Below are 13544 nucleotides of genomic sequence, written 5' to 3'. Positions count from 1 at the left end.
CGTATCTGTTTTTAATTTTCGGATACAGATACGAATCAGATATTACACAGATATATACGGATCGGAAATCGGATATTCGTAGATATATATATAAACATTTTCATAATTTATGATAAATTATATGCCATATATTTACTATTTGAATACGGATAATTAAAATTCAAAATCATATCTGTATCCATATTCATACGGATATTCGGATATTGAATATCCGTATCTAATTTTCGGATATGGATGCGGATACAGTCGGATAATATCTGACCCGTTTGCACCCCTAGGATATCCCCTTCTCAATTCCACTGAAAACCCCATCGCTGCATTAAGCTTTGATATGTAGAAATTTTTAGGTGCATGGTGATTTTGGTGTAACAGAAAATATTCAACCGTAAAGTCTTGTGCCAGCTGATCTATCTTAATAACTTTCTAAATGTTCCAATTACGTGCGTGAGATCACCTCTCACGGTCTCGCCTCTATCTCTCTCTCTCTCTCTGGTCACCACACCACTCACCTCTCTCGCTTTGATCTCTCTCTTTCTATTCTAATTCCGTACACAGACACAAACGAAAACTGCCGGGGGCCGTCGAACCCATCTCCATCACAGACCCCACCTACTCATCTCTATCCAATTTTCTCCTGCCATTTGTCTTCATGTCCCCTCCCCTTCCTACGTGTCCATCCTCTGGGTCCCATGTGTCCTGTCCCAGACCAACATGTGACGTCACGTGGGCCACCCCTGTCCCCTACTTTGTCCCCTACGTGCATGGCTCCAAGACTTGCACTACCACCTCTTACCTCTATATATACCTCAACCGCTCTGCAACCTCTCTCATCCATCTCTTCTCTAATTTTATATCCGTACCTATCCTATCCAAAGCCGATTAATCATAAAAATATTTCTCTATCTTTTCATTGATTGATATCAACAATGGCTGTGAGTAACGACCACAAGGAAAAGCTGGAGTTCATTGAGGAGATAACGAAGAACACCGATCAGGTTCAGGCGAAGGTTTTGAGCGAGATACTAAGCAAAAATGCTGAGACAGAGTATCTCAAAAGGTATTTATTTAGTCATTAATTGTTCGTTCCTTCATGCTAATATTCTTTCTAGCACAGTATATATACTACTGATAGTTTGGTTTTGAATTTCTGTTATATATCTTTGTTTGCTTTTTTCTATTTTGAAGAACAAGCTCAACATCCTTCCTTAAAATACTTTTCATTTTGAAGTAGATGCTTTTCTTTTTATATCACTGCTAATTAATTAAACCTTCTTCTTTATTTGTTACATTTGTGAATTGTGATAGGTACAACATGGAGGGAGCTACAGACAGGGAAACCTTCAAAGCACAAATTCCTATTGTAACATATGAGGATCTGAAGTCAGAAATACAAAGGATTGCCGAGGGGGATAAATCACCGATTCTGGCTGCTGACCCAATATCTGAGTTCTTGACAAGGTGCACATTTTTAAATTGAGTGCTTATCTATCAAATTTTCACAGAAATTTCTTTGGATGGTAGAAAGGTTTTTGTTGAGATAATATGTCATTAACTGTTTTCGTTTATTTTTTGGTAACTATAAAAGTTCGGGGACATCGGCTGGAGAGAGGAAGCTAATGCCCACCATTGAAGCTGAGTTGGATAGAAGGCAGCTGTTGTACAGCCTACTCACGCCTGTCATGAACTTGTAAGCATTATTGTTTAATTATAAATGTTTACTTAAAGAAGAAAATTAGTTGAATCGTTCTTCATAGGCCAGAATCGTTCATTTTCCATTTTTAATTCCAGACCTAATTTCAAACTTCCCACCACAAAAAAATAAATGAAACTTACCGAATAAAGTTATCTAAAAGTAACGTTCGTAATTCTCTTTTAGAATACGGAAGTTAGGTTTAGTCAATGGAGAGTTTGCATAAGAAAGAAGAAATTGCAGATAAAACATGTCCAAGGAGTAAAGCAATTGCAACTGCGTAGAGTCAAATATATTATTGCGTCCTTTCATTTGCTTACTAAATAAGAAGATAGATTTCTAATTATGAACAATCATGATAATGCCGTGTAGATTTCCTTTTAGGCAAACCATCTGATGCACATGCACTCCTAGAGTTTGATATTTTTATTTAACTCTACACCTTCAAAAAAAAAAAAAAAACAGAGAGAGAGAGAGAGAGAGAGATTTTTATTTCTTGCATGCAACTTGCCATCCATTATTTTAAGATTAGGTACATATCCATGTTTAAACAAATTATATTTCTCTTCCCTCCAATTAAGCAATTAATAATGCAGCCCTAAGATTGTGCTAACGAACAGATCAACCATAACTGGTACTCCAACGAGCCAATATATTTTGACCTGCCAATGAATAGTACAAGATCCAGCATTTCATGTATTTTATTAAAAATGTTCTACTAAATCCCCATTTGTTTTCATAACCAATAAGAAAATATATGGGACTAAAATTTATAAATTAAACAATCCAACCAACAAGAATTGTAGGAACACTTTCATATATATATTAGCTAATAATTAAGGCTAAACACAAAAATGAATGGTCAATTGGTCAAAGTCACTAGTCAACTATAGAAGTTTGACTCCATATGTAGAAAATTTTGACAAAATATGAATTTTGGAAGATATTGTGAGTTTTTCATACATAATGATAGAACTGATAAATTTTAATTTGACTATTTGAGAAAGACTTTTCTTCTTAGAAAGTTTTGAGTGAAAACAATGTAGTCGTACCTAACTTACAATCATTATATTAATTATCAATCACACTCAATTCGTATCTTTATATGTCATCCAGCAGAAGTTTAATATACAAGTTACTCAAAAAAAAAAAAAAATTACAAAATTCTACTAATTAAATATTCGGTTTTGTTATACATCAACAGATATGTACCGGACTTAGACAAAGGCAAAGGACTCTACTTCTACTTTATCAAATCAGAGACCAAGACTCCAGGCGGCCTAGTAGCCCGGCCAGTTCTGACGAGCTACTACAAGAGCAACCATTTCAAGCACCGCCCGTTTGACCCTTACAATGTGATTACTAGCCCGTTCGCTGCCATCCTCTGCCCGGACTCTTTCCAGTCAATGTATGTTCAGATGCTCTGTGGCCTCATTTACCACGATGAGGTGCTCCGAATGGGTGCCGTGTTTGCCTCTGGTCTCCTTCGTGCAATTCGGTTCCTTCAGATCCATTGGCGTGACCTGGCAAATGATATCGAGACAGGAACCTTAAACAAGGCAATAACCGATGCTTCAGTCCGAGAATCGGTTCAGGACATACTCACGCCTAATCCCGACCTAGCCAAGTTCATATCTGATGAATGCTCGGTGGAGAACTGGGCTGGAATTATAACCCGTATCTGGCCACATACGAAGTACCTTGATGTCATAGTCACTGGTGCCATGGCCCAATACATACCGACACTTGAGTACTACAGTGGGGGGCTGCCGATGGCATGTACCATGTATGCTTCTTCGGAATGCTATTTTGGACTTAACCTAAAGCCCATGAGTAAGCCTGAGGAGGTGTCATACACCATCATGCCTAACATGTGTTATTGTGAGTTCATACCACTAGAACAAAGTTATGGTAAGGCGACGGGCAATCTAGTTGACTTAGCAGATGTCGAAGTCGGGAAGGAGTATGAATTGGTTATCACCACATACTCTGGTCTGTGCCGGTACAGAGTCGGTGATGTCCTCCTTGTAACTGGTTTCCACAATGCCGCACCCCAGTTCCGGTTTATCAGGCGCAAGAATTGTCTATTGAGCATTGATTCTGACAAGACCGATGAATCGGAGCTCCAGAAGGGAGTGGAGCGTGCTGCCGAGCTAATAAAGCCATACGGTGCTGGTATTGTGGAGTACACCAGCAGGACTGACACAACAACTATACCGGGCCATTATGTGATATATTGGGAGTTGCTAGTCAAAGAAGGCGGCAGATGGCCCGAGAAGGAGGTGTTCGACAAATGTTGCTTGGAAATGGAGGAGGAGTTGAACTCGGTTTACCGGCAGGGCCGTGCCAGTGATATAATTGGTCCATTGGAGATTAAGGTTCTCCAAAGCGGTACATTTGAAGAACTAATGGACTATGCCATCTCCAGAGGAGCTTCAATCAACCAATACAAGGCCCCGAGATGCGTCAGCTTCCCGCCGATCATTGAGCTATTGGACTCACGGGTCGTGTCAATCCATTTTAGCAAGGGTAAGCCCCAGTGGAGCCCGCAAAGGAAGGAGATGAAGTAAGAGTGAGAAATTGGCCCCCATGATGCCCTAACAACCTGCTGGGACCCAGTATAAAGAAATAATAAATGTGTCAGGAGCAAACTTGTTTATATAACTATATATAATATACATCCTTTCTGTTACATATGCTTCTTCTGAATTGTTGTAATGCTCAGTATTGTCATCATATTACAATTTTCTGGCATTATAATCGAAGTCAAATTTGAATTTTTTTTTTTTCCTTCTTCTAGATTGCCCATTACTACCCGTCCCAATACAAGGGGGACAAGAAGTTTGCATTAGCTTAAAATCAACAAACAAATAGTACTAGAATGGAAATAGACAAATTAAGAGGAGAAATTAATAATGCCTTGTTAAATCAGAGTCAAACTTTGTGGGACAGGAGTTGATGAATAAACGAAGACTCTCCTGTTAATTGATTTATTCTTAAAATACTCTTGACCTGCGTACGCTTGATGTCGCGCTGCTGGTGGCTGGAATATTGTCAGAATTTTTGTATCTTTTATTATAATAAAATGGCGTAAAGCCAATAACCTTCACAAAAAACAAAAGGATAGGTCAGAGAATGACATCGAACTATAATATTAATTGTCAAATTGAAATTTTTAAATAGCTTTTCATACCATCGATTAGTTTATAATGGATTAATGGTAATAAAATGTTACTATCGAGTTAAAAGTTAATACTCAATACATACATATGACATGAATTTTTCTCCTCCATATAAATTAATAATCAGCTCACTTCTTTCAACGTTACACGTTCAACATGTTGGCACTAAATTATGCAGCAGGAGTGACAAAATAAATAAATAAATAAATAAAATTAAGGATGATAGATCAACAGAAATTCTACTTGTATTAGTTAGCTTAATTAAAAATACGTCTATGTAGAGCAAAATTTCAATAAGGGTAGACATAATTTAAGTCATTGCCTGGGCGTTGGGTAGCGCTATCCATATAACGGCGCCACTTGCCCACTTGGATATACTATAACATAGATTTGGATGGTAATTAGGTTTCGTAGTTAGAATCTTGACCAAGAAACCAATTTTGATTTACAAGTGGATTTCGATATGTGATGAAATGGAATTTGTTTATAAGAAAAGACGCCATGAGCTAGATGTAAGATCTGCATCTATGCCAGTAGCTAGTCAATTGCTTGCATTAGTATTCTTCTAGACAAAAATTATATAAAATAAATTTTCACAGGTATCATAATTCCTAAACACAATACCAGAGGACTAAATATGTAGTCAAATTTGCTCAATTATGGCTAAAATTCTAGTTCAATACTTCCGAAATGAAAAGTTTAATCATTCTCTAAATCAAATTCTCCGCTCAAAATGAATGATATATAACAGTAGCTTTGGTTTCTTGTCCGTCGCAGCACAAAAGATGAGACACGTGTCGCACTCTGTACTGATCCAAAATTTATAAATGTCTTGGGCCTAACTTAGATTTCGTTATTACAAATCCTTGGGCCAGACTCCAGAGAGAGAGAGAAACCAAAGTCGACAAATATAAATATTTTATTGTACAAAGAATAAACTTTATCAGTACCAAATGTTACTGATGACGTACGAATCATGAGTTACACATAATTAAGATGCCATAGACGAACTGATTATTGTAGAGCTACTCTTTCGAATTCCAACCTTGTGAATCCATTCTCTGGTTCATGTTATCGAGATAAAGCTAAAATTTTGAAAATTTTGTTAGCAACCTTTATGAAAGTGTCTTTCCTTTACTGATTTATTTTAAAATACCTGAAGTATACCGACAGCAGCAAATTTGTCCAACATAGTCTTTGCATCCACTGGATTGAAATCAAACTGCTCCAAAAGGGATTCCGCACACTAAGACAACATAACAAAACAAGAATAAAATAATCAACGCTTGATGCTCAATATAACTGAATAATTTTAATGAAAATCTTATACCCTTGAAGTGTAGTTTTCATCCCAGTATGTATAACTAACACCATCAAGCATGTTGGTTTTGTGAAGTTCTTGAATGAAGAGCTTAACTTGCACGGCCTGTTGCACAACAAAAACAAATATGTTATCCATGCACAAAGTCTCCCCTAAAATGGACATGCAAAACACACACACATGCAGAGAGTTCAAGGAACCCACATCTGAAGTTGATTGGCCTTGAATCTTGAAGGGGTAACCAACCACAAAGCCCGCCAGTGAAAGTTTTCTGACCTAGAGAAACAATTAACATGCTATGAAGTATAATGAGATCAAAGACTTTGTTGTGAAGTTTATAAAATGGGAAAGTGACAAATAGAAGGGGGCAAAAAAAAATTAAATACTCTATGCGAGATGAGAGATTTAGTGTACCAGTGTTTGAAAATCTTGGGCCATCATGTTGATATTTTTCTTTGTACGTTCCAAGACACTGTATCACAAGAAAGAAAAACTGTAAAATTCATAAATTTAGGAGATCCTTTTAAAGCAGCTGATCAGTGGTCAGTGGTCACCTCTTAAAGGACCAGGTAGTACAATAGCTGTAACAGTAATAGATGTCTGTGCGAAAATGGCATTTCTAAAGATTTCTCCACTTTATATTTCATCAAAACCACAAACAAGCCCAAGCCCAAGATGGCATCAGGCATAGTACTATAAAGCAGCTACAAATATATGCCTGAGTAATCCATATACCTTAAAGGGATTGCTATTTTGTTTTGTTCATCAGATACGGCCAAGCCAACATACTTACTGCCCACATCTAATCCAAGAAATTTGTGTTTTGTAACACCCGTTTTGAGCACTTGTTGAAACAATGCTGTCGATGTAACCAGCTTCATCCCTCTGATCTATCATTCAACAAGCCCAATGAAATTAAATTCTACCCAGGCTTTCCACAGCAGAATAAAGCATGGATTTGTGAATTCCTAACTACAAAGGCAACAATAGATAAGCTAATGTACAAAATATTTCTCATAGGCATTTCATTGAACAGTTTAGGAGCTAATGAACAAAGTGACAATGGCCTAGAAAAAGGTAATCAAGTACAAACACAAGTTGATTAATTGTTCTATTGCCTCACTGTCACAACACGGACGAGGTGGACCATGAAATTTAAGGAAACAACACTTGATCAGTGAAAATCATGAAATTTAAGTAAACAGTACCTTATCAGTGAAAACCATGAAATTTGCTGTTAAGTCCCTATAGTTTAAGATAATTTATCCGGAACCAAACTGGAAGACCAAATATGGGCAAAATAGTCCCTGGAATTTACCAGATTCATACTAGACTGTTTCAGAATTTAAAAACAACTCATGAACTGACCATAATTTACCAATATGCCCCTGGATATTAATACCAACCTGGTACGAGCCACAAGTCTCAAAAAAAGTTATTCTCAAGGTTTTGTTTCAAGGAATGACAAAGTAAACAAGAAACTGACACCGGTATTAACTGGTACTGGATAGTGCCTGCTTGGGTTTTGTCTCAAAACCTCGTAGGAATATGAATATCTGATTTCCATAGTCAATTACAGTATTAACTCTCAGGAAACATAACAATTTTTAATTTAGAAATGTCAAGTCTCAAACAGTACTCAAGGAAGACAGAAAAAGGGTAAAAAAATGCAACATCTTAGATTAGTGTCACTTGTACCTCATCAATCCTTACTGCACACAAAAAATACAAGGATTTTTGATAGCTAACCACTTGTACTAACTTGTACCAGCATATTTTTGGAATGCAATTCCATAATCCATGCATCTTACAAGATTAAAACTCTCAAGAAAATCAAGGCCATCGTAAACAGGAACCAATTAAGTAATGCTTCTACTAAGTTATCTAACATGGATCAATTCAACCATGACAAGTATCATACTTCAATTAAATTTTTAAACACAAGACAGCATGATACCATGGTAAATTTCCCCAAATCTGAACTAAAAATTTAGTTGTGACCACAACTAAAAATTTAGTTGTGACCAAATCTGAACTAAAAATTTCCCCAATTCTCAAGCACGACTTAATCATCATCATATATATATATATATATATATATATATAAGGCAGAAGTAAAACTGAATTAACGCAAAATACAAAGCGAGACCTGATGCAGTTAGTACGCTATTTAAAAACATTAAACATGTTTGCTAAATAAAAATAAAAATTAAACACGGTTTGATGTAGTATTACTCGATTAGTTTTAGTTTGGACATTTCATCAAACAGTTTGAGAGCATTGCAATTGTTCAATCCCATAAAGAATAGCACTGGGTTCATTAAGATTTAATACCTCTGTGCTCTCCCTAGCTCAAGCTACTTTTTCTTCATCAAATTCTAACAAGTCACGCAAGGTTTGATCGTGCTGCTGAGGATGGCTCGTGTGAATTCTGAAGTGGATCAAGGCCACAGTGAGGCGAGGGAGATCAGGGACTGCTCCGTCAAGCCTCTGCTCAAGCTCCTCTCTCTCTCTCTCTCTCTCTCTCTGTACTATAAAGTCGCCCTACTGGGGGACTGGGAGAGGCGATTCCTGATGATATTCGAAGAAAAAAAAACTGAATCGCACACGCACTTGTAAAAAAACCGGGTTTATATGTGTTGTACGGTCTGCGGTTTTCAAGAAAAATCGATCAATTGAACCGATTTTCACCGGTTCAGTAACATAAGCGGTCTATCTTGAGAATCAAAACGGAAAGGTATCCGGGTCCGGTTTTTTTTGGTTTAACCGCCGGTCCGGTCTGGTTTTAATAACACTGGTTTTTTGGCGTGTTACAATGGGCACAGGGAATTGGAGTGAGAGTATCAGTAGTTCAGTACTGCCTAAACTCTAAACCTGAATGGATCCTATTAAAATTTAAATCCAAATATATCCGATGGCGATGGCGTTGGCGTACATAATAGCTTGTTAATGGGCCGAACCAGGCCTATTTTGAACTTATTAATTTGTTAATTCTGCCATTGGCGTACATAATAGCTTGTTAATGGGCCGAACCAGGCCTGTTTTGAACTTATTAATTTGTTAATTCTGAGCCTATTTCTACGTTCTTTGTGAGCTGATTACGATCGAGCTACGAATTTTTTTACCACACCTAATTATAATTAAAAAATTTACAATATAAATTTAGCTTATAAATTTCAAAATGTATCTGTTGAAAAACATAAATTTAGCTTATCAATTGACTTGACCAACAAGATAAAAGAAATAACATCAAACATAAAACTAATTAAACATTTTGTTGAAAAACTACTTAAAACTTAAAAGGTTCACGCTTCTCGTACCACATAAATTTAATTTGAAATTTAATGAATGCTTATTTACTACATTTACTTCGTTACATCTAATGGTACAAGTTTTATACTAGAGATCACACTGACACGAGAAATATCGATCCAACTAAAAAAGATACAAAATTAAATACAACAAACTATAAATATGCAATGCCTTTTACATCAAATGAATCTCTCAGAACAAAACAAAACCTGACCCGGTCGTACACAAGATAACAAAAATGAAGGATGCTGTTACATATTAGAGTACATTCCACTGTTTCCATACAGCTTTCCTATGGAAATAAATCTGCTGTGATTCTTGAGGAATCACAGGACCATGCTATTCCAAATCCAACCCTTTAGTTTATGAAATGCACAAATTTCAAAATCAGTAATTTTCTGTGCACGAATCTCGAAAATAAATGAAGGGATGGATTTGGAATAGCAGGGTCCTGTGATTCCTCAAGAATCACAGCAGATTTATTTCCGCTTTCCTATAGTTATCGATATATTTGGATTTAATTTGGATAGAAAATAAAACATAACAGATCCTTGCTCTTATATATCCTCTACTTCTTATATATTCCTTCCAACTTTAAAAATTAGGAAATGTGTACCCCTCGTGAGATCAGTCCTCTATCCTTCCTATTTTGACTGGAGAGTTATCGATTTTACTGCCATATGTTTTATAAGGTGGAGAGAACATCCATCATGACTTGGCGCGGACGATACATGGCTTCAAGTGGAACAGCCTTTGGAAGAGTCAAACCAGAACCTTCACTTGTGTCTATGAGTTCATCTCCAATCCTTTTCCAATCAAAGCACTGAATGAAGGTCCCTAACATAAGTCCGACTTGGCGTACTGCTAGGCCTTCACCCGGGCACCTCCTCCTCCCCATTCCAAACGTTATCATCTTCTTGACTTCTGCATTACCGCTTTCAAATCTCTCAGGCATGAACTTGGTCGGCTCGTCCCACAGACTCGGGTCTCTGTGAATGTGATAAGCGTTGACCACAAGCATTGTACCTTGTGGAATTTCGTACCCTTCGATAAAAACATGTTCCCGAGATTGATGTGGTACAAGAAGTGGTCCACCGGGATAGAGGCGGAACACCTCATTGAGGATGCAATGAAGATATGGCAGGTTGGGCATATCAGATTCTAGAACGAGCCGCTTGTTACCAACATGTGTGTCGATTTCAGCGGATGCCTTCTTAAGTATGTCAGGATTGTTTAAGAGAAGAGTGATTGCCCATTCTACTGTATTGGATGAGTTATCAGTTCCTGCTTGCAATAAGCTCTGTAAAAGAAGTGGTCAAGTCAGTTAGCAAACAATAAAAAAAATTCAGAATAAATCCTATTTAATAAAAGAATAAACATATTTATTTTGGAGGATTTAATATTATTAAATTTTAAGTTCTAAGTGTATATAAAATGAAAACAACAGTCCATTATTACTCACCACTGCAATTATCTGGATAGTTAAATCGTTGTATTTTTCCGGGTTCTCCTTCTGCAGCTCGAGCAAATTTGCGATCATGTTCCCTTTCTTCTGGGCTCCTGGTTTTCGATGCTTGTCGATGAGCTTCTGCGTCATTTCTTTGTTCAACTCAGCCAAATGATCCAGCTTCTTGGTCGCTTTGGCCATGCCAAGAAACTTGAGAATCGGCAGGTAGTCCTCTGCATTCGAAGCGCCGGCCAAGGAAAAGAACTCCTCCACTATCTCCCTGAACCTTTTTGTCTCTTCCAAGTCCTGAATGTTGTCTCCGTAGAACCTTTTGCCGGCAATCATTGCCATCATCACATTAAGCGACAACTCAAAGAGCTTCTCCTTGAGGTCAACTTTAACAAAATAACTCAAATCCTTTGAACCAGCAGAAACATTCCAGGAAAGAAAGAGTTGGCGAGCCATGTCACGAACCTCCCCGACTCTGACATCTGAGGATTCGTGTAGCCTCTGTGCTGAGAGAAACTCTGTAGCTGCAATCTGGCGAACATTGCGCCAATAGGGTCCGTAGTTGGCTGCACCGATGTGATTGTAGTCGAAGGTGGCTTGTTTGACAGATGGCCAATGTGGTCGGTTGGCAAAAGCCATGTCATAGGTAGTGAAACATTGCACGGCCAAGGAGCGAGAGGAAATGACAAGGACGGGCCAGGAACCGAATTTAAGAAAGGTTGCTGGGCCGTATTTTTCAGATATGGAAGCCAGAGTTTGGTGGAGGGGTTTCTTTAAGAGATGGAGGTGACCGATTACCGGGAGTGCCGGTGGGCTCGGTGGGAACTTGTTGTTCTTTCTATCTCTAGTGTGAGAAAGAAGCAGTTTGATGAAGAGAAGGACAGCAAGGGAGATGAGAATGCTTTGGTAAACCAAAAAGGCCATGGCTTTTGCTTTTAGGCTAGCTTAGTATAAGTGGTTTTAAGATGTGAGTTTGTATAAATGTGTTTGATGATAGATTCGTATCAGGAGGGAGTATTTATAGGAGGGGAGAATGAGGGTGAGATTCTTTTTTTTGGTTTTTTGTTTTGCTTGGATCACGCCCGTAGCCAATTACAAACCTTCGTTCTTGGAAAGAAGAGTCAACATATAAACCTTTTATCAACAATTCAGAAAACGTGTTTTTGTAATCATTTGACAATCTGTTACGTATCCAGAATTTATTATGATTTTTTGGAACCTATAAGCTTCCTTTGTGCATTTAGAAGCACACACTGATTTTGGAATCATTTCAATTTTCAATCATGTTTTAATCATGTTCTTTAGACGTGATTCCTTTACAAAGCTGGGATCCAGGGGACACAAAGATGGAAGCCAATCTGCTCCTTTTCTTGAGAAAAGGAGGACTCTCCTATTCTCCAATCCGAACCGTTCAACATCGATCAAACGGCTTCAATTTCTTTTTAACATGGCACGAATCTCAAAGCACAAATAAATCAAATGTAATTGAAGCCGTTTGATCGATTTTAAACGGTTCAGATGAAGAATAGGAGGGACCTCCTTTTCTCAAGAAAAGGAGGATATTTCATTCCCACAAAGATGGTGGTGTACCAGGGAGACTCAGAGGAGACATGAAGACTCAAAGTTGCAGCCAAGTTTTGATATCTAATTATCTCAGTTTTTCGGAAATTTTTATTCTTACCATAATTGGAAAAAAAAAATAAACCAAAACACCTCTGTTTTTGAGGATTTCGATATTTATCCGAGCTGCACAGCCAATTTACGGCTCATTTATGGGGGGCTGCAGATTGGCTTAAAGGTTTCTAAAACTTAAATATATTTAATATTACATTGCATTTTTTGTACTTTTGGGACCTCTAAACCAATTTGCGTCCCTCCATAAATAGACCGCAGATTGATTGTGCAGTCCGGATAAATTGAGATATGTAACACTACTACTTCATAACGTCCTTGCTATGTTCTGGTATTTAAAAAAACGATGCTACTTTTTAAATTATTTTTTAAATGCTAAAAATAAAATAACGATCGGATTTATTTTCATTTTTAAATATATAGTCCGACAAAAATTATTTTTTCCAAATATAAACTCAAATACTTAAATTTAAAATTTAAATATTAATTAGAGGCACTAACATATAATATTTCTTAAGATTTTTGTATATGTGCTAGAAGCATTGACACCAAAAACAAATTATATAATATCATGTGGTTCGGCCTACTCCAATGAATATCATGAATATGTTAAAGAATTTTATATAATCACGAAGATATTTATAATAATTAAAAGAGTGAGTCTATGGTAGTATGCATATTACAATTTGGCACCGTGCTATGGCTCTATATTCGAGTTTTCAAATTTTAACGGTCGATCCGAACCGTTCATCTTGTTTTCCATATTAATATGTGTTTGGAGACCAAATTTTACATTTTTTGAAATATTTTTACTAATTTTTTAGATATTTAGAAAATCACTTGATCTGAAAATTCTGGACCATCCAAAAACAGTGAGTTTCAATAAATCTAAAAAAATAGTAACAAAATTTCAAAAAATGTAAAATTTGATCTCCAAACACATATTAATAT

At 37.0% G+C, this 13544-nt stretch overlaps 3 protein-coding genes across 4 annotated transcripts; 1 reads left to right on the top strand and 2 right to left on the bottom strand.

Moving 5' to 3' along the window:
* Positions 1–825: 825 nt before the first annotated feature.
* On the top strand, positions 826–4471 carry LOC144569546 (putative indole-3-acetic acid-amido synthetase GH3.2). Its single transcript, XM_078319935.1, has 4 exons — positions 826–1057; positions 1306–1458; positions 1586–1687; positions 2895–4471. The coding sequence occupies exons 1-4, from the start codon at positions 927–929 to the stop codon at positions 4258–4260; spliced, it is 1752 nt and encodes a 583-aa protein (XP_078176061.1). The 5' UTR covers positions 826–926; the 3' UTR covers positions 4261–4471.
* A 1201-nt stretch (positions 4472–5672) lies between these two features.
* Positions 5673–8668, bottom strand: LOC144569549 (Polynucleotidyl transferase, ribonuclease H-like superfamily protein). 2 transcript variants are annotated; one of them, XM_078319943.1, is made up of 7 exons: positions 8528–8668; positions 6929–7083; positions 6608–6665; positions 6398–6469; positions 6203–6298; positions 6029–6118; positions 5673–5957 (listed from the first exon to the last, which is right to left on the bottom strand). In XM_078319943.1, exons 2-7 carry the CDS (start codon positions 7072–7074, stop codon positions 5898–5900), a joined length of 522 nt encoding a protein of 173 aa, XP_078176069.1. In that variant the 5' UTR covers positions 7075–7083; positions 8528–8668; the 3' UTR covers positions 5673–5897. The 2 variants fall into 2 exon arrangements, with proteins under 2 accessions (XP_078176069.1, XP_078176070.1); XM_078319944.1 differs by lacking the exons at positions 6608–6665; positions 8528–8668 and having other exon boundaries at positions 6929–7221.
* Positions 8669–10059: 1391 nt separating this feature from the next.
* LOC144569642 (cytochrome P450 81Q32-like) lies at positions 10060–11934 on the bottom strand. The gene is made up of 2 exons (XM_078320105.1): positions 10968–11934; positions 10060–10805 (listed from the first exon to the last, which is right to left on the bottom strand). The coding sequence occupies exons 1-2, from the start codon at positions 11883–11885 to the stop codon at positions 10191–10193; spliced, it is 1533 nt and encodes a 510-aa protein (XP_078176231.1). The 5' UTR covers positions 11886–11934; the 3' UTR covers positions 10060–10190.
* Positions 11935–13544: the final 1610 nt, after the last annotated feature.

The sequence above is a fragment of the Carex rostrata genome, chromosome 18 (assembly GCF_964058835.1).
Source record: "Carex rostrata chromosome 18, lpCarRost1.2, whole genome shotgun sequence".
NCBI lineage: Eukaryota > Viridiplantae > Streptophyta > Magnoliopsida > Poales > Cyperaceae > Carex > Carex rostrata.
The sequence above is the reverse complement of the archived record's forward strand: the minus strand, read 5'-3'. Positions and strand labels throughout refer to the sequence as shown.

Bases quoted from the DNA above. Each gene is read 5' to 3' on its own strand.
- LOC144569546 (XM_078319935.1), top strand. From the start codon at position 927: ATGGCTGTGAGTAACGACCACAAGGAAAAGCTGGAGTTCATTGAGGAG. The intron at 1,058-1,305 runs GTATTTATTTAG...GAATTGTGATAG, and splicing joins GAGACAGAGTATCTCAAAAG to GTACAACATGGAGGGAGCTA. The intron at 1,688-2,894 runs GTAAGCATTATT...ATACATCAACAG, and splicing joins CTCACGCCTGTCATGAACTT to ATATGTACCGGACTTAGACA.
- LOC144569549 (XM_078319943.1), bottom strand. From the start codon at position 7,074: ATGAAGCTGGTTACATCGACAGCATTGTTTCAACAAGTGCTCAAAACG. The intron at 6,470-6,607 runs GTACACTAAATC...TTGTTTCTCTAG, and splicing joins CCCAAGATTTTCAAACACTG to GTCAGAAAACTTTCACTGGC. The intron at 6,119-6,202 runs GTATAAGATTTT...ATGTTGTCTTAG, and splicing joins ATGAAAACTACACTTCAAGG to TGTGCGGAATCCCTTTTGGA.
- LOC144569642 (XM_078320105.1), bottom strand. From the start codon at position 11,885: ATGGCCTTTTTGGTTTACCAAAGCATTCTCATCTCCCTTGCTGTCCTT. The intron at 10,806-10,967 runs GTGAGTAATAAT...CTTCTTTTACAG, and splicing joins CTATCCAGATAATTGCAGTG to AGCTTATTGCAAGCAGGAAC.